The 24,616-nt window shown below is 35.3% G+C and overlaps 2 protein-coding genes across 2 annotated transcripts; one reads left to right on the top strand and one right to left on the bottom strand.

Moving 5' to 3' along the window:
* Positions 1 to 1,772: 1,772 nt before the first annotated feature.
* On the bottom strand, positions 1,773 to 2,836 carry LOC126716490 (uncharacterized protein At2g29880-like). Its single transcript, XM_050417310.1, has 2 exons — positions 2,739 to 2,836; positions 1,773 to 2,330 (listed from the first exon to the last, which is right to left on the bottom strand). Exons 1-2 carry the CDS (start codon positions 2,802 to 2,804, stop codon positions 1,773 to 1,775), a joined length of 624 nt encoding a protein of 207 aa, XP_050273267.1. The 5' UTR covers positions 2,805 to 2,836.
* A 2,221-nt stretch (positions 2,837 to 5,057) lies between these two features.
* Positions 5,058 to 10,050, top strand: LOC126716586 (anaphase-promoting complex subunit 11-like). Its single transcript, XM_050417414.1, has 4 exons — positions 5,058 to 5,129; positions 5,740 to 5,764; positions 7,557 to 7,675; positions 9,766 to 10,050. Exons 3-4 carry the CDS (start codon positions 7,618 to 7,620, stop codon positions 9,879 to 9,881), a joined length of 174 nt encoding a protein of 57 aa, XP_050273371.1. The 5' UTR covers positions 5,058 to 5,129; positions 5,740 to 5,764; positions 7,557 to 7,617; the 3' UTR covers positions 9,882 to 10,050.
* The last annotated feature ends 14,566 nt before the right edge of the window (positions 10,051 to 24,616 follow it).

Here is a 24,616-nt window from a genome sequence, read left to right as displayed (position 1 = left end):
TATGACAGACCACAATTAGTATTATTATTATTTTGTTGATGAGAAACTAACCAGAAAAATTTATCAAATAGAAAAAGGAAGAACAAAAAGAAGAAATTGAAATAACTACAAAAAATTAAAGATAGATTCAAATCAAATGGAAGCTATTATTCACCCAGAAATGCATGCAAAGCAGAAGAAAGGAAAAGAATAAGAAATTAGTGAACATCTGTGAACAGTGGTCTGAAAGCAAACTTCAATACATCCTTCTAATTACTAGAAAATAAATCATTTCCTATGAATTGAAGTGCCCTAGAGCAGTAAACAAGAGCTAAGGCTACATATAGTACCTCTCCTTGTAGATTTCCACAAAGTATGCAGTTTTTGATTTCTGAGGAAAAAAAAGCCCTCCAAAATGAGTTCAAAAGCTCTAGTTAAGAGAAGGAAAAACTGCAATTATATACTCTACTTGTTCCTGTTCAATTATTATTGGAGTAAAAGTACATCAGATATACTATTTAACGTGTTTAAATATTCTAAGAAAAGACATTTGATCTAAACCCAAACAAGAAAAAAAATTAATAATAAAAAAAAAAAAGACAGAGCCTTTCAAAGCCTACAAAAGCAGGTCAAAGCTCAAATACACACCCAGAGACAATGTTAGCTCAATTTCTTAACTTGTTACAATGTTCACAAAATAATAGAAGTGAATGCAAGCAAATGCATCTATCTTTTCTTGGTTTTATAAGATCAATAAGGATAGGCTGGAAGGATCCAAACCCAACCCCACTTCCATAGTAGTTCCATTATTATTAGTGAAGAAGAGAAAGAACACACTCTAACCTCTAATTAAGAAGTTGATATTTTTGCAACACAAACAAAAAACCAGCAGCAAGAAACAAAATTAATAAAGCTTAAATAAAGCAGAAAAAGGGAGACTTAATCTAAAATTTTTCAACGAAGAAATTGATACTTCCAGCAAAATCAAATCATAATTAACAAAGAATGAAACAAAGATTTATAAAAAGGAATACTTGAAAGCTAAAGCTGGTTGTGGAGGCATGAAGATTTAGTAATGAGAGGCAATAAACAAAAATCCTCACCTGTAAATACCGTATATGCAGATGGTACACTCCTTTTCTCTGAGACCCAAAATGCACCTGATTTATGCAAGCTATATAGACCTAGATCAATTATAACAGACGTGGCTCTCTCATACCTACAGATTTCATAGAAATTACAATCCTTTTATTAGCCAAAGTTGTATACAAAATTTGCAGACAATTCATGTGCTGCTTTCAAACTAATTCCATCGAAACTACAAATAACTAACAAAAGAGAAAGGATAAGCCAAATACTCATTCCAGCCAATGTCACTTGTATGCTCAATAAAATACTACATTCTTAAAATAGCTGACAACGTCTGAAGCAGATATGTGACACAAAAAAGAAATTTGCAAAATGGAATGCAGCAGCTTACTTTTTAAATTTATATATATATATATATATATATGTCACCAAAGTTAGAAATTCATAGAAGACACGACAACCACAAAACATATTTCTTACATAAATACCATACATGTCCCAAGGAGGTTAACATAATAAAGGAAGGCATAATGCAAACATTGTTCATAGTATTAACATAATACAAACTTTGCGTATTCACATTAAACCAAACTAAGAGTACTAATTAACTTCTTAGGCTGTCTACACGGCGCACATCATCAATTAACTTCCTAGACTGTCAACCACAACCGCCACTACTGCAATCCACCCCCAATAAACTCAATCTAGGCCCTTCTTCTATCAACCGTCATGGCAAAAAAAGTGGCTCTACTCTTGGCATTATGAAGCTCCTGCACGACCTTGCAATACGTGACATGATCGACATCGGTGTGCTGGTTTAGAAGAGTTACAGCTGCTGTAATTGACTCATTGGCAGCCCCCACAGCAGAGTCTCCAGTGTCGATGGACTTTTTCCCCCGACGGTTCCTCATGTCAGTAAAACCCCATATTGCCTCAGTCATGGATTCAAGGGAGTGCCCTTTCTTCCTTTTTCCACTTGAATAAGACGGTTCAGCTGGCCGCTTTTCAGCTTGCCTCCGGCTTTGGGCTTCACTCGGTGTGGGCAGCTCCTCCACGTCATCCAAACCATTGATGCTGACATTGACATGTACCCCCTCAGATAGAAAGGCTGCATCAAGTTCTCTCTCTTCATCACTATTGGGAGTTGGTTGGGCAGATGACATTTGGAGGAAACCCGTGGTTGTGTTTGAATTGAAAAGAGTGCCCAACAGCTCATAGTGTCTCATCCCCTTTCTCTTGAACTCCTTGAATCTATGATTGACCTATTAACAACCATATATATTGAGTTAGATGTTTTATTGATATAAAACCTAATAAAAAGTAGATGGCTAATTTATAATAATCGTATAACAACACTCTTTATTCCAAATTTCAGAAAGCCAAAAAGGTTTTTTAGGAAATTGTAGACATTGAGTAATTTCACAGATGAATAATATAAATAAAATAATATAAGTCAAAGATATAAGTCAGAATTTATAAGTCACATTAAACCCCATTAAACCCACAGTAAACCCCATATATAAGTCAGATTTTATTCTATTCCTAAAAGTATCATCATGGGAAAATGTTACAAAACAACTATTTAAAGCCACTATTATTAATACACTCATAAGCCAATAAACCTAATATTTTTGATATTTTTGATATTTAAGTTAGATTTAAGGACTTACCGCAAATGCAGCAGCCCAAGCATCGTCACTGGCCGTCACCGTATTTGAAATGGGGTCCCATCCCATTCCTGTACGTGCGATGAGCTGGGAGAATGTGCGGTGTCTCTATTTCAGTCGTTGATATTTTTGTGTAAGTTGTGCCTTGGTATAACTTTTAGACGCACGCTTGTTAAACTCATTGACAACTGTTGTCCAAGTTCCAGACTTGAACTGGCCTTGGGGCATATTCGCTTTAGCATCCTCTTCTAACAAGATATCAATAAAATGTCTCTCAACTGCTTCAAGCCACTTCTTATCCTCGGCATCATCCATCTAAATACATGTTGGTATACTTACATAGACTCGTAAAATGGTCTTCTATGATATGGATTTAAAATCTTTAACTTACTACTAGACCCAAGCAGCAGGCATATAAGAGAAAATTCACCACATATAAAGGAAAAATACAAAGATACACATTCTATACACATCAGTTTTAGCTCAACTTGTAGTGGCATTGTATATTTATGAAGGCATAGGAGCATATTATAAATTTATAGTTGAATATATGTTGAAAGGTTAATGTATCAAACCAAAGCTGAAGCCTTTTTGGTTCATGACATAAAGAAGCAATTATACTACTTTGAATCTTTTCAAGGAATGCACAATACTATTTTTCAATTATCATACACAGAAGTGAAGCTTCAAAGATTGTATGTAAATCTGAGAAGTTGGAACTACCATCAACAACAACACACAGTCCAGCCAAAAGGCTAGACTCAAAACAACAAGAGAGTCAACACACAGTCAGGATAATAGTACACTCAAAACAACAAGAACCTCCAAAGAGGTTAACAACATTAGCAACACCAAGTTCAAGCAGGCCAACAGAAATCTTAGTTGTGAATTACCACATTCATTTTTTCATGCACTTATAATTTCAAGAAAAGAACTACCATTTAAGAATAGAACTACCATTTAAGAAGTTCTCACTTAATTTTTTGTATATGCAGGTTTTTTTTCACAGTTTGTGATTACCTACATTTGACTTATGCTTCATTTATTTCCTGAGGGAGCTTGTAGCTATTTGGGATTAAAATGGTAGTTTTAGGAATCCAAACTTTCTTTCCCCTCCTTCCACTTTTTGGCAACTAAATAGACCAACAGTGTATTGTATAAGTTATTTTCATGTACTGGATTTTAAAATGTTTGGAGACATTTGCAGGGGATGGGAACCCTATATAATAGTTGAAGTCTCTCTCTCACACGACCGTTTATACATACTCTCTTTCTACTTCAACGAAAACATTAAACCATAACACAGAACAAGCATACATCAGCAAGCCACAAAATGAAGAGATTTTTTCAATCAGCTACGTACAAGATTAAAACAGAACTTAGAAGCATGATTCACTATATATTACATAGACGTACCAGTAAGGGAACACGGTCAGAAGAGGAAGCAGAGGAGGAAGCAGATGCTCTGTAATGCACGAGAGAGGTGGATGAGGAAGGGAGTGAGGCGTCCATCTGAAAGAATATATGGGATTAAAAGAAGCCCTAACATGAATTAATGTGAAATGATCTGAACTTGATTGGGATGTGAAAGAAAGCTGAAACAAGTAATTAACAAAATTAAAAACCTTTACCTGACCAACCCCTTCAGACTGTGTGAGTTTGCCTTTTCCTTAGCAACAGAGCTTCGTTGGTGAGGAATTAATTGGGAGAAAGGGATTACTGTGATTCATAGGGGTTTCTTCCAAATGATGTGTGTGTGGGATTTTGATGCGTTTATGAAGCTACTATTAGGAGTAATGGCGCCGGATCCGTGAGGGGTGAGGTGGAATGCCGCTGGGTTAAAGCAGTAATGGAGGTGGGTGAGAGGAGTAATGGAGTTCGGACTGTGATATTCTTTGTAGAGATGAGAGTACAGAGGAGAGGAGAGATGAGATGATATTCTTTGGGGCGTGAAGACTGATGATATTCTTTGGGGCGTGAAGATTGAAGAGATGAGAGTAGAGAGGAGAGGAGACAAACATTAGAAAAAAGCTGATCAGTGGGTCCGGGCACAGTGAAAACTGAATTCAATTTTTATTACCGTTGTGCCATCAGAAACTTCTGTTCATTGTTTAAAATCACAGCCAAGCATGTTTCAAAAAATATATTTCAAACAGGGGTTTTTGAGCAACCATTTTCAAACAGCCCTATTTTAAACTCTGTCACCAAACATATTGTTTCAAATTTTGGACACTAGTGTTTAGTGTTTAAACACTGAACACTGTGTTTTCAGTTGACAAACCAAACGGGCTCAAAACCCTTCAATTCAAATATTTACAATTTTCTCTCAAATCTATACCTTTGCTATAATCCATTGTTGTCAATTGTCATCCTTTGCCGGTTTAACCAAACAAGGTAGGTTTTCTCTCTCTCTCTCTCTCTCTCTCTTGTTAGAAATTTTGAAAGTTCTTATTTCCGTTTGTCTCCTGAGAAAATGAGTAAAAAGCTTGAATCTTTATGTGCTGTGTTGCTCTATTTTCCCAAATGGAAAACACCCAGTTCTTAAATTTTGATTTATCTTTCTTTCCTACACTTTTTCAGCAACCAAATGGTGTTTTCTTTTGGTTTTCTGTTGTTTCCCATATCATTATTATCCCCTTATAATCTATTGACTGGAAATTCCATTAAAAAATTTTATAATTTGGCACACTATTTTCCATTATTCCTTTCAATCACCACTTGGTTTACTCAGAAAATTTTTAATATCTGTGTTATTTGCATTTCTAAAAGAGTGTTCTTGATAATTGGCATTGTTTCCATTGTTCCCTTCAGTCACCGTTTGTATTAGATAGACAGTGTTTTCATATTTGTGTTCTTTGGCTCTGTTTTCATTGTTCCCTTTAGTCACCTTTTGTATTACATAGACAATGTTTTCATATCAATCGCCATTTATATCAATGTTTCCCTTGTTCTGTTATATAAGCTGCATTGTATTTTATCCGAAAAAGGGATTTTGGTTTTGCAGGAAAGGATGAAAGTCAAGATTTTACGTATCCTTTTCATGACATTGCGCTTCGTTGTATGGTTTTCACATATTGAATGATTGATGTTGTTTATATAGTTGTATAATTATTATTAGAGTGTATGCTTTCTTGAATGTTTATTGGAGTAAGATGAATCCTCTGTCGGGGAGATAAACACCTTAGGGAGCTTCCTTGAATAATTAATATAACATATAGAGACACACTTTAACCCAAAAGGCCTAAGTCCAATGGGCATGTGCTCAATTATGTTATATTAACTATTCATTCTTCTCATTTTTATTCAATGTGGGACTTCACTCACACGTGTAACCCATCAATCTCCCCCTCACGTGTGAGTCTCTGCTTCTCTGTGGGCTTCAAGACCTCTCTATGGGCCATGAACAAGTCCTACTCACTCCCCCTTGCTTAATGGGCTTTTCACTTCATCAATGCATCATCCATGAGTCTCTCGTACGCCATCCATGGGAACCACGTGTCAACCCTGCATGCACATCCATGGGAACCTTGCATCACACCATTATTTAGCACCATTAGCAATATTCATTTGTTGGGCTCTTTTTTTTTTCTTCTTCAAGATCTTTGTGTGTGGGCCGTTTAGGCTTTTTCTTTCCCCGTTGGGTAGGGACTATGAACACCTCACCACCTTCGCCACACACCACCATGGGCTCTGATACCACTTGTCGGGGAGATAAACACCTTAGGGAGCTTCCTTGAATAATTAATATAACATATAGAGACACACTTTAACCCAAAAGGCCTAAGCCCAATGGATATGTGCTCAATTATGTTATATTAATCACTCATTCTTCTCATCTTTATTCAATGTGGGACTTCACTCACACGTGTAACCCAACATCCTCTGCATCGAGTATGGTAGATAATTGTTGGGCTTCTATGATTATTGAATTTCCCGGATTGTACTTCATTTATGTGTATTAAGTTCACATTTATTCGGTATGAATTCCAGATATTATAAAATTTTCGGTCCATTGAGTTGTGATCATATTGCAAAAGGCCCCCTTGATGCTATAAATCAATTTAAGTTTGTGGATAAATTTAAGATTTTTCCTTCTTATTATCAACTCTATTATCAAACTATAGATTATAGTTTGTAACCCTAGCTCATTCCCATTTTGGGCATATAGTTGATTTGATCGTTCCACATGTGATTAGTTTTAGTGTTTTGATAGTAATAGGACAATCCCATTTTACATGGTTGATATTGCAGCTTCTCCAAAGGGATCTAATATCTTATTATATTGATTATTACCTTATTGGTATAAACTTGAAGTTCATTTGTTGGTGATATAATATATCTTGAGCAATTTATGGAAGCAGTTTTCCCTTGATTCAATCTCTTTTGCAAATATTTTCCGGGGCTCTCAAATAGGGATGTTCTCTTTATCTCTTTCGTATTTATTATTTTCTTAAATGAACTGTACATTTCTTAGTTACTAGCTGTTTTTTATTTTCCATTTTCCCTGCTCTGTTCTGTACACAGCTAGTGTATTGGGATTACTTCTCTTATAATAAATTTATTTACTTATCAAAAAAAATTAATAATGTGATTCAGGTGTTAAAGTGTAAATGTAGACAATTGTAACTTGAAGTTTTTAGGTTGGATAAAATATTTATGTTATATTAAAGATTGTTCAGAATTGTCATATTTTGGAAATCTTTATGCAATTCCATCACTGCGAACATTAAGTTCGTTTTTTTTTTTTTTTTCTTTTTTTTTTTTAATTTAAAAAATATGTTCCTACGGAGTCATAATTCTTTAACTTTGTATTAATGGTAGACGGCATGCTGTTGCTTCTTGGACTTGGGATGCCCAGGATGAAACATGTGGGATTTGTAGGATGGTCTTTGATGGCTATTGTCCTGATTGTAAGCTCCCTGGGGATGATTGCCCACTAAGTAAGTACATAACTTATTTAACAATGTTCCACTTTGTCTTCATGTCTTGCCATTTTACAACTATTTCTTCTGCTGTTGAATTCCCAAAGTTTTTTGTTGTTGACCTATAATTTATAATTAGGAAAAAAAAAAAAAAAAACCTGGATACCATGCCTTCTTTTTTGTATGTTTGAACATTTTCTGATGGTCTTGCTTGAATCAGTCATGCGGCATCCAATACATAATAAGAATTGCTTTATGGAAAAATTGCATATACAATATATAGTGCATAGTTAGCCTAAATGCTTGAGCATTTAGATTTTCTCTAATTGGTTCTTTGAACTTCCTATATTTGAGCTTCAGACAACTACCATGGGATCTTATGCTGACCCTACTATGGCATGTTGCACATTGTTAGTAGTGCACAACCCCCAGATTGGTTCCCATTACTACGTAATCTTTTTATAGTTTTTATAGTGCATGTACATTGGAGGTGAGTTTCGTAGAGCTATTTGAAAATGTGCTCTCTAAAATGGTTATGGTTTTGAAAATTGCTTAATGAAAATGGATTGTTTGAAAAAGTTGAGATAGTTTGGTAAAATCTTTTAAAAAGTGCAGTTTTAATAATTTTGTGTTTGACTAGCTCTTATCAAAACTGCTATATGAGGAGTAAGTTACCAAAAACAACAATTTTTTTATATAAAAAAAAATGTGATCAGATTATAAGAGCTAAACTTGGGGTCTTGAGAAAAAGAAGAGGACAGTTTAGGAAAAAGGGTTGTAATTGCAATAGTAATATTTAAAACACCAAAGTAGTGTTTTTGAAATGGAGCTCAAGACCACCATTTTCGCGGTCAAATGCCTTGCCAAACATCCAAATAAGGAAATGCGGTTTCAGTAAGCGTGGTTTTGTTCACAGAACACGCCACTAAATGAGCAACAGGTGGAAAACCAATTTGTTGTGGTGCACTATGTGTTAATTTCTCTTTCAACATTTTCTTTGATGGAGTTCCTAAACTTCTTGTGTCTATGCCATTAATATCACAGCTTGGATCCTTTATCGTTCTCTTTTTTATTTTTCACTTCACTGTTATAAGTTTTGTATATTTCCTGTATACACATTTCAGTTTTAATAAATTGCAATTACTTATAAAAATAAAAAATAAAAGAAAGAAAGAAAAAACTGTGTTAAAATTGGGGGTATTGGTTAAGTTATGGATACTGGATCTCTGATTTGCGTATTAATTAACCTTGATACTACCATAAGAGAAAGGATAGAATACGCCTTCCCCACACACACACACAAAGAAGGTAACAGGGTAGTATCAGACCGTGTACTACTACACTACTGTATAGTGACACATATCAAAGATTGGAGCTTCTCAACATTCATAGAAGCCTATCCCTTTTGAGAGCCATTTATAAGTAAAGAGCTTCTTAGGATATATAAACTTCTGTCCAAGCTGAGTATCTTAAGTTATTTTAGATAGTTAAAATGACTTCAAACTGAGGTTTACAATTATGATTGTCTCTAGTTTCTAACCAAAACTGGTTGAGCCCATGTTCTTCCCCCAATACATATGGCATCTCATGAAGTAAAACTATCACAAGTATCTAATACTTTCTTTTGTTGAACTTGGTTTGTAGTATACTTACACACCTGTGACATAATGCTTTTTTTTTCTTTCTCTATGGAGTTCACAGAGGCATGAAGAATTCATCTTTTCTTTTCTGGTGTGTTTTTGTCTTTGAGATATGGGAAAAAAATAAAAATCCCTCTGAGTCATGTTAAGTAACAATATTTCAGAGATAGAGAATCACATTCATGATGTAGTTTTTCAACTAGGAGTCGAGAATTTTCTTCGTAATTTCCTTAATTTGATATTGTATGTCCTTAAAAGTTGTTAGCTTATTTGGTATATTAGTGAAAGATTGCATTCTTTTCCCCCCTTTCATTTGTTCCTCTTGTATGTATTCTTCCTTTTTACCTTTGCGCTTAAATAAATTCTTATACTTACCAAGGGAAAGAAACAATTGAAGCTTCTTCTAGTAGTTGCTAAAATCTTATGGCAGGAAATAATGATGTTTGTTTTGATCCTATGATATTGCAGTTTGGGGTGCATGCAACCATGCATTCCATCTCCATTGCATCCTAAAATGGGCGAATTCACAGAGCTCTCAAGCACATTGCCCCATGTGCCGTAGGGAATGGCAGTTCAAAGAATAAGAGAGAAATTCAATGAGACATATTTAGAAATCTTGAAAATCTATACTGTATTATATACTGTTATGAGAAACGAGAAGCTTCTTTCTTGAAAATCTACTTTAGAAATCTTTGAAAACCTTGAATACACACCAAATGATTGTTTGATAGTCACAATAGTTAAATTATTAGTACAAAATATGTCCTGTTCTTCTTTTAGAGGGGTGGGTGGATGTTGGTAAAGCTCGTTTGTTTCTCAAATTGGTGAAACTACCGTTTTGGCTGCTTGTGACCTTTTGTTTTTGTCATTGTTGATTGAAGATTGATGATGTTGATATCTTACTACTGCCCAATGTGGAAAGGATTCTACTTCCACGTGTCACCTTGTTGCTTTCTCAGGCTTTTTTTATATTCTACAATGTTGATGATATCTACATTAACTCTATAGCGCCTTCTTATCATAACAGCAATTAAGGTGGTGGTTGAGATCATGTGTTCAAGACCTACCACCACCATCATATATAGTCTTAATCATAAATACCAGATTAGGATTGTGCACAAACCAAAAAAAAGAGTCATAAATCAAATCCAAAAGTTGCAACACATCAAAAGAGAGCAAATCACCAAACTGCAAAGCCAAGACCAAGCAGCAACAAAATCTTTCTCACTATCCCAATTTGCAACTCACAAATATCAAAGAACCAAACCGAGACACCTCTAATTTTATTAGCCGCAGCCCCCAAGAGAGAGAGCCTCTTTTTACACACAAATAACCAAAGTTATGGCTCTCTGATTCTCTCTTCAATTGCCGCATAACATATATTTATACAAGTGTAAGTTGGCTAACATATCCAAAACCAAAAAAAGTTAGACTTCTTTCCCACACATTCCACACATAAAGGAGAATCACTCCTATTCTAAATAGAACTCAAAATTTAGGAAACAACTTATAATAGAGTTTGATAACTTTATACAACTGTAACCCAAAAGGAATAAAATTCTTTTCTTATCCAAACCCAACAAGGAGCCAAACTCCTTAATTCAAGTCATATATTTCTACATTGCAATCATCAAATCAACAATCAAGATCTTAACATCACAACTCCCTCACCAAAGCAAGTGAACGATTCACGATTGATTTGAAAAGAGGAAGGCATCAACTCTCTATTTTCAAATATATATCAGTCATGTCTCTTGGAAGAGGTGCATGCGTGTATGTACATCTCCAAACCTTTTTAATTTAAATTTAAGGGTCCAGATAATGGGAAATTGAAAAAGTTAACAACTTTTTTTTACAACTTTTTCAATTTCTCATAAAAAATTTCTTAAAATGGTTTACTATTGTATGCCCTAGGCGCATATATTAATAAAACCCTTAATTTAAACCTTCAAAACAACAATATGGAATTTACTAGCCGAACATAAATAACGTGGAATATTTAATCAGTAATATTCATACATTAAAGGGCAAAAATTGAGAAGGAATATGAAAAAGGGAGGGGAACAAAGTACAATCTACATGTCTCTCTCCATGGATCCTCATTCCTATATTGATATTGTACATTTGCTTATTCATCGCACATGGCCAGTGTTAAATATATTATTAGGAATGCGATGTGTTATACCATATTGTATATACTAGAGTAGATGTAGAAGGAGAAGTATAGAACAGGAACACCGAGAACATGAGGATTACGTGGTTCAACCTTGTCGGGCTACATCCATGGAAGAATCTCTTAAGGGCTACATCTTTATTATGTAAAAGTGTAGTACAATAACCTGTGTTACAATAAACCCTAACATGTAGATATATAGACGATTAAACCCTAGACTACTAGTACAAGCAGGACTAAGCTTTGGCCTATTGCATTGGGCTAATATGTCTAATATATCTCTAACACCCTCCCTCAAACTCAAGGCGAAAACTCGATGAAGGTTTGAGGTTGGATAAGCATGAGAAGATTCCTTGGAGATGGCGTAAAGAATGCCTTTGAAGAAACCACAATGAAGAATGTGCCAATTGACCAATTTCGGAGCTTCAAATGAAGAAACAAAGTCCGGAATTAGAATTTACGCGAAAAATTGAGCAAGATAGGCCCTTTCGGAAAATTTTAACTTTTGGTCAAAGGTCAACGCAAAAGTCAAAGTCAACAGATCCAATGCATAGTCATCCCTCTCCTGCAACATTGAACACAACAAAGAAATAACATTACCCAGAAAAAAAATATATTGGCAGAAGTTTGTCCAATCCTTCTTTCGACTCTTTTTTTCCCCTCTCTCTTTAACAACAAACTTCCCTCTCCACTTTTGCTCATTCAATTGTTGTATTTTTCCTGAGTTTTAGAGGATTAGGAACTTACAATTGGTCCTCAAGCAAAAAATCTTCCAAATTGAAGCCAATACACCTAGACGTGGCAAAACGGGCAGGTCAGGTCAGGTTCGGGTCGGGTCAATTGGGTTTGCGGATCAAACGGGTCACGGGTCATTTTTAAACGAGTCAATCGAATTTCAGGTCAGGTTGAGTTTACCCGTGTTTTTTAAACAAGTTTTTTTTTTTTTTTTTTAATTAATTACAAAAACAAATCAATAACAACCTGTTTAGAGAGAATGAATAAAATCAATTAAGCAAATGAATTGCACTTAATGCCACTTGTTAATATCCTTCCAATTCTGATAGTTTTGAGTATGACAAAAATTATTTATAGTCGTAAATTCAAGATAGAAAAAGTCTTCAATGTTAATAGTTCATTGTCAGAATGCATATAATTACAAATTTATATCTTCAAAAAGAGATAAATCTTAAAACAAACAAAACAAGTAATTTTATAGAACCATCCATAGTCCATCGTCTATTTCTATTAATTTTATAGAATCGCCCCTCTTCATATTAGAAAGAAAAATAAAATAAACACCCATTCAAGTATTAATGTCTTTTTTTTCTTTTGGTATTTAATTTTTCCTCATATATATAATTCATTAATTTAATATTTTCTTTGTCTAATTGAATTTAGAACATCTAATGACTACTTTAAATATTATAAAATTTATAATATTTTAAAAAAAAAATATTAGCATTAATTTAAAAAAAAAAAAAAAGTAACGAAACCTATAAGTCAGAGGAATCAAGACTCAAGGTAATTTGACAAAATATTAGCATTAATTTTTTTTTTTTAAAAAGAAACGGAACCTAGCATCACTAAAAGGAAGGGAAAGATGTTTAAACCAAAAATATCTAAGTCAGAGGACTCAAGACTCAAGGTAATTTGACAGCCTTGGCCTTTGTCTTGTGTAATGTCGCTAACGTGTTGTAGGCAATTGGCAAGCACAGAAGCTAGGCTAGCTAGCTCTTATTGGAAATTTTGATGATGAATTTTTTTTTTTTTTTGCTTGGTGGTACTTTTGATGAATTAAATAGTCATTTTCTCTAATATATTAATTATTAATTTTGGTATTTTGTGCTTTATGCATCTAGTATCAGAACGTAATTAAAATATTTTTTTAGCGAATTTTTTTAACAAGTCAGGTCATGGGTTATCTGGGTCGGGTCGGGTCATGGGTCAACCCATTTTTGCTTCGGTTAAAAAAAAAAAAAAAAAATCGAGTTTGGGTCGGATTAGAAAATTCTGACTCGTATTGCCATGTCTATATACACCTGTAAATATCAAGTATTTAAAATTCCATGACCATATTAAATCAAGCGATAAATAAGGAGAAAACTTCCAAATACTAAACACTTTTATGTCATTCCTTTTGCTTAAGGGGGAAAAGATAGGGAAGATTTGTTGAGATAAAAAACCAAATGACACATTTAAGTTGCCATGATGAAATGGAATGTTCCCTCCCCTCTTTTTCCCTCACATGCCTCCTGTCCAAGAATGGGACCATATTCCATCTAAAGGGAAAAAGCCTAGAGCTTCAGACACAAAAATGCTGCCAAGAGGACATAATCTTAATACCAGGTAGGAAAGGTTTCAAGAAAATCTTAATCCCACAATCTCCTATAACAAAGACTAAGAATTCCCTGCATAAAAAGGATAGTACACAAGACTATCCCCAAAACAAAATAATTTAAGAATATAGAGCCAGAGAACAAAATCAATGTCACTCCAAACATGCTGTTAGCATTCTATCTAATTGAATTTCACATATATGTATGCTACCTCATCCTCGTCCTGTGTTTCTACTTCAAGGTCAGATAACGAGAAACCTAAAAGTTCAATAAGTGTATAAACACCTTGAACGTTTAGACCCCCAATTTACAAATTATCAATTCAAGCTTAATATCAAACAATTAATGTGCAGAATATGAACATAAGCTTAATACAGAATTGATAAACAATCTAAACCAAATAAAATCACATCCTCAATAGAAAATAAATGGAAAAGATTAAGGGAAGAGAGATGCAAACACAAGGACAACACTCAATGCGTTATCGAAGAGGAAACCGAAACCCTCGGCATAAAACCTCTCTGCTGCCCTTCAAGCGATAAACAATCCACTAAAGAATGTAGTTGAGATACATAAACAGCAGAAGACCCTCCAAGCCTAATCTACCCAATGTACCTAAGCCCTCCAAGCTCCTACTTCAACGAGGTTATGCCGAACATATTTCTTCTTTAGCTTGCCAGATTCCGCTACTTGACCATAGCATCAACCAATATGAAATTGGTCCTTTTTTAACTGCTTCCCAAACACCAAATGATCTTCTCACAGATATGGGTATGATGAGAAAATGTTTTGGTAATGTACTTCTCAAGGATTTGACAATGGAGAGGAAAAGAGTAGAGGAATTTGAAGAGTTTCTATGTGGAGATTATGGATGAATCAATCTTGTTTTTCTCTAGAGTTTTTCTCTCAAAATTCTCTCTAGTAGCTCTCTAAATATTGTGGGTATAAAGGTATATATATAGTAAGGTGAGAAGGAATGTAAAAAGTCAATTTTTCCCAAACAGGATGTTCTGGCGACTTGGCCTTGCGACTGGGTTGAGTTGCGAGTTCAAGCCGCGAGCTAACGACCTGGCCAACCTGGGACTTTTGTCCTGTAGTGCAACAGCTGACATGACTCTTCAGCTTCTGGCATGCTTGGCACGTGTGCAACTTCTGGCGGCTTGCAAGCCGCGAGCCACTCGTGAGATCCAATCGCGAGTCCCTACTTCTTTGCACAATCTTGAGCATTTCTTCACTCTTTCACACACTACCCTTACATGATTCCCACCTAAATACAAGGTTACTAATTGCTAAAATACAAGCAAATTTGGCACAGAATAAAGCCAACAAGATGATTGATAAAATTCAACCTTACAAAACCCACACAAAGTAGTGCATACCCCTGCATTTCAGAGAAATTTAATACATTTGAGAGAGAGAGAGAGAGAGAGAGAGAGAGAGAGAGAGAGAGAGAGAGAGAGAGAGAGAGAGAGAGGAAAAGGTAAAGATATATGGACATAAAACTGACATTGATAACATCATACGTAGAAAGTAAGCTGCACAAGTGTTTCCATAGTTATTATTTGGCCAGAGAAGAAGGTTTTCCAAAAGAGTAAGAGAAAGTTACCATACTATAGGACTATAATAGTATCAAAAGAGTTATGACCTTGGTCGTATTGATCCCATTAAACATGGGTTTTCCAATATATTAAGCCAGTATATAAAAATCATTAAAAGCAATTACATGCATCCTTTGCCAAAATTTCCACTTGTTAGGTTAACTTATGTGGATTCATTTTGTGATTGATAGTCACTCTAAATCTGAAAAATATTATTTTATATTCGATCTTACTTCTCAAGTGTTAAAAATCAAAAACAAAAAATGATGGAAAATATCTAAAAGGGTGAAATAAGCCAAAACCTTAATATGCCAATTACATATGTAACATTGAGTAAAATATAACTTAGCACCTAGAGTGAGAGATAAAAAGACAGACCTTCGACCTCCTTATTATCACTGAAAGAATGATTAAGATAGAAGGGAAAATCTATTCTTTAATTTTCTCTTTTCTTTTCCTCTTTTTTTTTGGGGGGTTGGGGGGGGGGGGGGGGGGGGGTGTGGTGCAAAGCAAAAACTTAAATAATCCAAACTAAATGGTTAGCAGAATTTTCCAGTTGACCCAGTTCTCCATATTAAATTTTTATGAAACAAAATTTTCATTTCTTTTAGTTTCCTAAACATCTCGGCTGCCAAACTGAACCTTTAGGATAAACTTGTTCTATCAAATTGACCAATCTTTCACTACTATCCCCAAATCATAACCAATGAGTTAACAACAAGGGGAGGGATAACCGAAAAATTCATTGGCTGAAATGGGAGACTATGTGCAAGCCTAAGTTGCAGGGTGGAATGGGGTTTAAAGATATGTCTATGTACAATGATGCTTTCTTGGCAAAGCAAACATGACGCTTCCTTCATGATACACAATCCTTATTCTACCAGGATTTCAAAGCTAATTTCTTCCCAAATTGTTCGGTGATGGATGCTACTAATCCTAGCAATGCTTCTTATGCTTGGAAAAGCATCCTCAAAGGCAGGGAGGTCATCAAGCATGGAGCTTCATGGAGAATTGGCACAGGTACCTCGGTTGACATTTGGGAAGACAACTGGCTTCCAACAAAAAATAATCCTCGGATTATTTCTCCATGCATGCCGGGCTGCCATCCAAAAAGGTTAGCAACCTTATTGATCCTGTGCAACGAGTTTGGAAAGAGCAAGTTCTTGATAGATATTTATTTGAGTTTGAGGCAGCGGTGATCAAACGAATCCCTCTCTGCCAATCAATCCAAGATGATATCCTTATTTGGCCATGGAATCCGAATGGTGTATATTCAATAAAATCTGAGTATCAACTCTTACAACGTGCTTCTCAAGCCCAACAACCCAATCACTCTATGGTGGAAAACTTAAACCCTTTGTGGGACAAAATTTGGGTATTGAATGTTCCAGGTAAGGTAAAGAATTTGGCTTGGCATGCTTGCCAAAACTCATTACCCACAAAGACCAACCGGGTGAAGAGGAAGGTGATTGCAGAAAGTGTATGCGATAACTGTAAGCAACAACAAGAGGATACTGCCCATGCTCTGTACCATTGCTCAAACCTGGACAGTCTCTGGACCTCAATACCACAGTGGAACCACAGCACCCTTAAACAAAGCATGAGCTTCATCGAGATGCTTGGTTTTGTTTTTGCTAGGAATCGAAACCCTGAATTATTCATCTCGGTGATATGGGCAATTTGGAATCGTCGTAACAATCTCAGATTGGGCAAGCCCGTGGTACCTCTGAGTCAGCTACTGCAGTTAGCCTAAGATAGACAGCTAGAACGTGCTACTCTCTCCATGAGCTCACCAACAAATCGTCCCCAACACTCACCATCTTCTTGGACACCACCAGCAACTCCATGCTACGAAGTAAACTTTGATGGAGCTACATTTGCTGCTGATGGCAGTGCTAGTTTGGGGGTTATAATCAGGAATGGAGATGGACAAGTTATGGCCTCACTTTCCCAGTTGATACTGTTGCCCCTTACTGTCATCAAGGTTGAAGCTTTGGAAGCCTGACGGGGTGTGGAGCTGGGCTTCAGCATCGTCGAGCTGGAAGGCGACTTGGCTGTTTTGATAAATTCCCTTAAGGATGATCACAGGTCACTAGCTCAGTTTGGTCACATTGTAGCGGATATTCACTACCTTGCCTCACATTTCTCTTTTTTCAAATTATTCATGTTCATAGGCATTGTAACAAGGTGGTTGATTCTCTGGCGAGAAGAGCAATCCACCCCAGTCTAGATGGAAGACGTACCTCCAAACATTACTCATATTTACAGGCTGATTTAAGCAATCTACCTTAATAATAAGCATTGTCCAAATTCTCAAAAAAAAAATAATAATAATGACAATAATACAATAACTTTGATTTCAATTCTGCCGATATTCCTAGCGCTTCAGGCTGTCTAATTTGTCCAGATTTTAAACGTACAGGCAGCACAGCTAGTACAACAACCTGTCACATAAAAAAGCTTTTAAAAAAGGACAAGTTTAACCAGTTACGTGATAAGGTCTATGTTAATATCATTAAATTTTTTTTTTTTTTGGGCAAGTGCTGGAATAGCCAATAGGCTTTATTGTTCTAAGTACCAAGTGGAATATGGACCAAAAAGTTAAGGATTGGGATACTTATAAGTAGTGTACGCTGAAAACAGTCAAATATAATATCACCTGACTTTCTGAAGACTCTTTAAGGCATTTCAGTAGAGTGTTAATGCTGGAACTTTGTAATTTTGAACTAGTGCAAAGTTGTTATGTTTCTCTTAGTTATGACTGATGAGATAGTTTGTCCATATTGGTGATCAAGTGCGCAGAGCCAGATTGTGTGTTCTGGATGTCAAAACCTTTTACTGTATCTCGTTGGAGCAACTTCTGTATGCTGTGCTGTCTGCAATGCAGTCACAGCAGTGTCATATAGCAAGTTCAGTTCAATTTCGAGTGTTCAATCTATATTTGGACCGAGCAAGTAGACATGACAAATGAACACTCGATTTCTGCTTGTATAATTCTTTGACAGGCACTAAAATGGCCAAGTTGGTTTGTGGAGGTTGCCCCACCTTGCTCATGTACATTAGTGGAGCAACAAGTGTACAATATTCTTGTTGTCACGCTGAATCTAGCCTTGGAAGGTGTATAACTACTAACAAAATAAACAATTTACAAGATTACTTTTTTTCCCTCTTCACCATATAATCTCTTAAAATTTTGAAATATCTTCGGTACTATTTTATGATTGGAAACCTTACGATTGACTAATCACTAAAGGGAGCAAACATTAAATGTATTGTGACAGCAAACCAGGTGGCACACATCAATTGTGGTAATTGCAGGATGCTATTGATGTACCAATATGGAGCACGCTCTGTTAAATTTTGCAGTCTGCAATTTTGTGACATCAATTGGGGTCAAGTATTCTTTTGCACTCACTTGGTAAAGAAAGGCTTTCTAGCCAGGAAATTAGGATTTAACAGCAATTTAAGGTGTATAACAAGTCCACAAGGTTTCATGAGCAAATATAGCTTCAAGGCTTTCATATAGAATTGAAGCCAACTGCAATATGGGGGAAAAAATTAAATCAAAAGCTTTTTTCTCTTTTTTTTTTTTTTTTTCCCTTTTAACTACCAATGTACTAAATCCACTTTGAAAACCCACAAGCAGGAGGAAAAAGGTTGGAAAATTGAATCTCATACGTTTCTAATTGTTCCCATAAGCAGCATTTTAGATACAATTATCTACATTCTACCCTAATAAGATGACTTCGGGGCTTAAAATAGAAAATATGTGTATGATCTCTGCCATCTCACAAAAATTATTCCTAAATTTCATCATTAACACAACCATTTCCTTTTTAGCATTGAGAGATACAATTTAAATTCAAAAACTGTCTACACCAATCCATATATAGAAAAAGTCTATCTATAGAAAAAGTGTAAAATCAACACATTTAAACTCAAAAACTCCATCAGTCCATCTATAAACTCATGCCAAATCCTATCTATATCAGTCCATCTATATACTCAAAAAGGTCGGTTGAAGATTAGAACATTCTTACCCTGCAAATATTAAAATAAAAATAAAACAGGTTATTTACAAGATTAAACAAACAAAATTAAAAATTTTAAAAAAAAAAACACCTTTAATTTGATTTTCCTTTGGGGTTGTACTGCGTACTCCACATTCTTGGGTGTGTCAACCTTGGGATAAGATGTGCCTAACACCCCGTCATATGTAGTAACTTGCGCCAAAAAAGAGGTAAAAAAAAAAAAAAAAAAAACATGATTATAGTCTCAATATTAAAAATATGCTATAAACCTAAAAATATGCTATAAACCTTTAAGTTAAAGGATTTAACTTACCATCAGCTGCATTGAATAGTCATTACATTTTATAGTGCCAAGTGTCAACACTGTATAGATTGTCATCGCTTCCTCCTCTTCATCCTCATTAACAACCACTGATTCATAGTGTGGTGTTAAAGGGAATTGAATGATAGAGTTTGGCTATTGTGTTGTTATCCATTAAAGTATTGAGTTGGAAGTTAGAATTTGGTCGCTGCATTGATGGGTGGATTAGTTAGTTACTTGAGGCAGTTGTATTGTTGATTGGTTAGTTAATTAGTTAGAAAGGAACTGTTTGTATAACAAAATGTTACCAATTGTACTCCTATAAATAAGGGATCAGGATTGTAATTGAGATATAGATGAAATAACACGATACTTCTACTCTGTTTCTCTGATTCTCTATCTCCCTATTATTTTCCAGCCTTTTCCCCACCAAAACCTAACCCTAAACCCTCAAAACCCAAAAGCTTTTTACTATTCCCCAAGAATTTTAAAAATAAAAAAATTGATAAATAAACAAAATACGTTGATTAAAACAAGAATTTCATTTTTTTTTTTTAAGGAAAAGGACACATACTGCTAACTTTTTGGATGATGACATTGTCTTGCCGTATTAAGAAGGTGAACTTCACTGCAGCTCCCTTAGACATAGCATGGCAGGCACCTAAGAAAGAAACAACACTTAATATGATGATCATATTCAATTGGAGGCAAAGGGGAAAATCTAAGAAAGAAAACTACCTGCTACTAAATTAAGAATAACCAATGCATTGGTGTCAACTGCCTCGAGCCTGTTGTAGGTTACATGTTCTTCTTTAAGAACATCTCCCTTAGAAACCTTCTCCTTTAAAACCCTCTCTGCAGTATTGGGTAGTAGCTCCGCCTCCAAGCAACGCTTTAACCCCCTTGGAAGTGATTCTATCCATAGTTTCACTTTCATACTCTGCAAGCAACGTCCAAGGCATGCCATACAGTCACCACACCGATTTAGATCTCTATAACGATGTACAGTATCAAATTTGAGTCCACTCTTCTATACTATAGACTCAATATTGCTGAAATAAAGACCTAGTATTGGAGGGACCTTGCTCTTGCCCATAAAAAAATCAATGGAATCTCTACAATCCCTAACAATTACCAAACTCTGATATTTGTATTTTTCTTTCAGTTGGTTTGAGAAGTCAACTGCATTGAGGATTGCGAGAGCCTCAGCCTTTTTTGCCTCTATAGCTGTAACTGCTTGGCAGCCACAGAACAAGAACTTATGTCCTTGTGTGGCAATGAATCCAATCCCAACAGATCTACTATTTTTATCGAAACCTTTCCCGGCAAGTTGCCCAGCATGCCCAGAAACTCCAGAATAAGCAATTAACCCATCCACATTTAAAATAACTAGGTCATCTCCATAGTCAAAGGGTAAACGACTGGTCTGCTAGTCAACTCTACGACCAAAGGAATGAGAAGAAGTCGATGTCCCCTGAAAACAACCTGGATGAAACAGCTCCGCATGGTAAAAATACCTAGACACAAGGCTTAATAGGATGGAATATGCTCCTTAATCTCAGGTCATATCCCATCCTATTAAGGAGTCATATCCCATCCTATTAAACCTTGTGTCTAGGTATTTTTACCATGCGGAGCTGTTTCATCCAGGTTGTTTTGAGGGGACATCGACTTCTTCTCATTCCTTTGGTCGCAGAGTTGACAAGCAGGCCAGTTGTTTACCCTTTGACTATGGAGATGACCCAGTTATTTTAAATGTGGATGGGTTAGTTGCTTATGCTGGAGTTTCTGGGCATGCTGGGCAACTTGCTTGGAAAGGTTTCAATAAAAATAGTAGATCTGCTGGGATTGGATTCATTGCCACACAAGGACAAAAGTTCTTGTTCTGTGGCTACCAAGCAGTTTCAGCTACAAAGGCAAAAAGGGCTGAGGCTCTCGCAATTTTCAATGCAGTTGACTTTGCAAACCAACTGAAAGAAAAATACAAATATCAGAGTTTGGTAATTGTTGGAGATTGTAGAGATTCCATGGATTTTTTTATGGGCAAGCGCAAGGTCCCTCCAATACAACGTCTTTATTTCAGCAATATTGAGTCTATAGTACAAAAGAGCGGACGCAAATTTGATGCTATACACCGTTATAGAGAACTGAATCGATGTGGTGACCGTATGGCATGCCTTGGACGTCGCTTGCAGAATACGAAAGTGAAACTCTTGACAGAATTACTTCTCAGGGGGTTAAAGCGTTGCTTAGAGTCAGAACTACTACCCAATACTGCAAAGAGGGTTTTAAAGGAGAAGGTTTCTAAAGGAGATGAGCCTAAAGAAGAACATGTAACCTACAACAGGCTCAAGGCAATTGACACTAATGCATTGGTCATTCTTAATTTAGTATCAGGTAGTTTTCTTTCTTAGATTTTCACCATTGCCTCCAATTGAATATGATCATCATATTAAGTGTTGTTTCTTTCTTAGGTGCCTACCATGCTATGTCTAAGGGAGCTGCAGTGAAATTCACCTTCTTGATACGACAAGACAATGTCATCATCCAAAAAGTTAGCAGTACGTGTCCTTTTCCTTAAAAAAAATTGAAATTCTTGTTCCCTCTTTTTTTATTTATTAGAAATTCTTGTTTCAATCAACGTATTTTGTTTATTTATCAAAAAAAAAAAAATTTTAATTCCTGGGGAATAGTAAAATCTGGTTTAAAGCTTTTAGGTTTTGAGGGTTTAGGGTTAGGTTTTGGTGGGGAAAGGGCTAGAAAATAATAGGGATTATAGGGTTTCCGAGGCTAGGATTAGTAGGGTTTTAGGATCAAAACAGAGGTGGAAGTCAAGATTTGGATAGATGTTCCTTTGCTGTGAACAGTAACCCATGAACAATAAAATAAAGAAAAAGATAACATTCTAGGTCAGTGTAGTCAAAGGTGCCTTAAGGCCTTGTATCGCCCAAGGTGATGAGGCCCCAAAAAGGCGCTAGCCCAAGTGAAACAAGGCGCCAAATTCTAAATATAGTTATTTTACCTAAGGTAAAACTTAGGTGCTATTGCCAACCCCTCTTATTAAACTGACATTAATTTTTGGCTTTAATCCATGTGACCTTTCAACATTTTAGACCGATTAATTTCACAATTTTCACTTGGGTGCTATTGCTAACCCCTCTTTTATTAGAGCAATTATGCATGACACTTGAATAATATTGGCTCCTTGCCGTCTACATCACACATCTATTTTTTTTTAATTGCAATTTTGATAAAGTATGCGATGCCAGGGAAAAAGTTGAATAGTAGGTATGTGTTAAATTTAAAAAACAATTGTTATGGTGAATTCTTTTTTAAGATGGTTTGAATCTTTTCTCTTATTTTTCAGTCCTGAAAATTCCTGGGTGTTTCAAAACCTTGATCTGTACAAGGAAAAGTTTAAGCAGTTGAGGCCCTTGAGGGGACAGGTTAGTTACTTTAAGACTACTTTAAGGACTGATAGAAATTTCTTTCTTTTTAAATTTGTTCTATATATATATATATATATATATATTTTTTTTTTTTCTTTTTTTGAAGATTTTCAATGGAGACGTATATTGATCTTCATTCCAACTTCCCGGTACAAACTCTCTCTCTCACACACTAATTGACACACTTTGGAGAAGGTTGCATCACACAAATTCATATTTATTACACAGTAAATGATACATGTGCATTTCAACATCATCAACAATTGCCATGATAGGAACCCAATAGTTCTATCAAGAAACAAGATTAGCTATAGTAGCTCTTCGAGGGAACTAGGCCTCCTAGAGAAGATTAGAGATAGAGCAAGAAGAAAATTAGAGAAAGAGAGTAAAAGTATCGTGTTAATTCATGAAATGGTATACAGGCATGGATGACACCAAAAACTAGGAAGCAGTCCCCACAGGTTATACAGGCATAAACTTGAAGGTCTTGACTGAATGCTAACTTTTTAACTGGAAGATAGAAGAATGTGTATGGGAATTCATGAAATGGTCTTTTGTATACCATCTTATAAGTTAATAGAAATCATTGAAAGAATAAAGTGTGAATAAGAGTAATGACACTGAACAGAAAATCTTAATCCTCAAAGCAAAGTTTGGTAGCCTCCACAAAGATAGCGAGTTCAAAAACAAAAATCAGAATTTTATATACATACATCAAGCATTCTATTTGATATAAAGCACTAAGATGTAGATTGGAAGTGACTCCAATAACATTTTACTTAACTTTGATTTCGAGGCTCATGTAGCAGATTTTGGACTTGCCAAGTTCTTACAAGATACAGGAACATCAGAGTGCATGTCTGCAATTGCAGGATCTTACGGCTATATAGCTCCAGGTACTTTTCTTTTTAATACTATAGATGTACATATTAGTTTCAAACATTATTCATAGTTTTAGCTAATAAATTGCTAGCTTAACATGTCAAGAAACCGTGGATTTAATTATTTATGAGTTAAGATCACTTGTTTTGATATCATGATATATTACCATTTATATCAAAAAAATTAAACTATTAACAAATAGTGCAGTTAATCATTATCATATCAGTTTGAAACATTATTCATAGTTTTCAGTTAATAAATTACTAGCCTAACCTGTTAGGAAACGTGAAATTAATAGTTTAAACGTGAAATTAATAGTTTAAGACCATTTTTTTTATATCATGATAAATTATCATTTATACTAAAAGCTTAAAAACTGTTAAGAAATAGTGAATTTGATCATTTTACTCATTATTCTAACATGAGTTTCTTTCGATCCAATTTCCTACTCAGGAGATCTAATCACTAAGATTGAGTAGTTAAATAAAGCATAAACCAAAGTTAATTTGACTTGGAGAAATGAGTTGGTCACCCGGGGAAAGAGGTTGC

Source organism: Quercus robur, chromosome 3, assembly GCF_932294415.1.
Source record: "Quercus robur chromosome 3, dhQueRobu3.1, whole genome shotgun sequence".
NCBI lineage: Eukaryota > Viridiplantae > Streptophyta > Magnoliopsida > Fagales > Fagaceae > Quercus > Quercus robur.
Note: the sequence above shows the minus strand (reverse complement) of the source record. Positions and strands in the feature narration are given on the sequence as shown.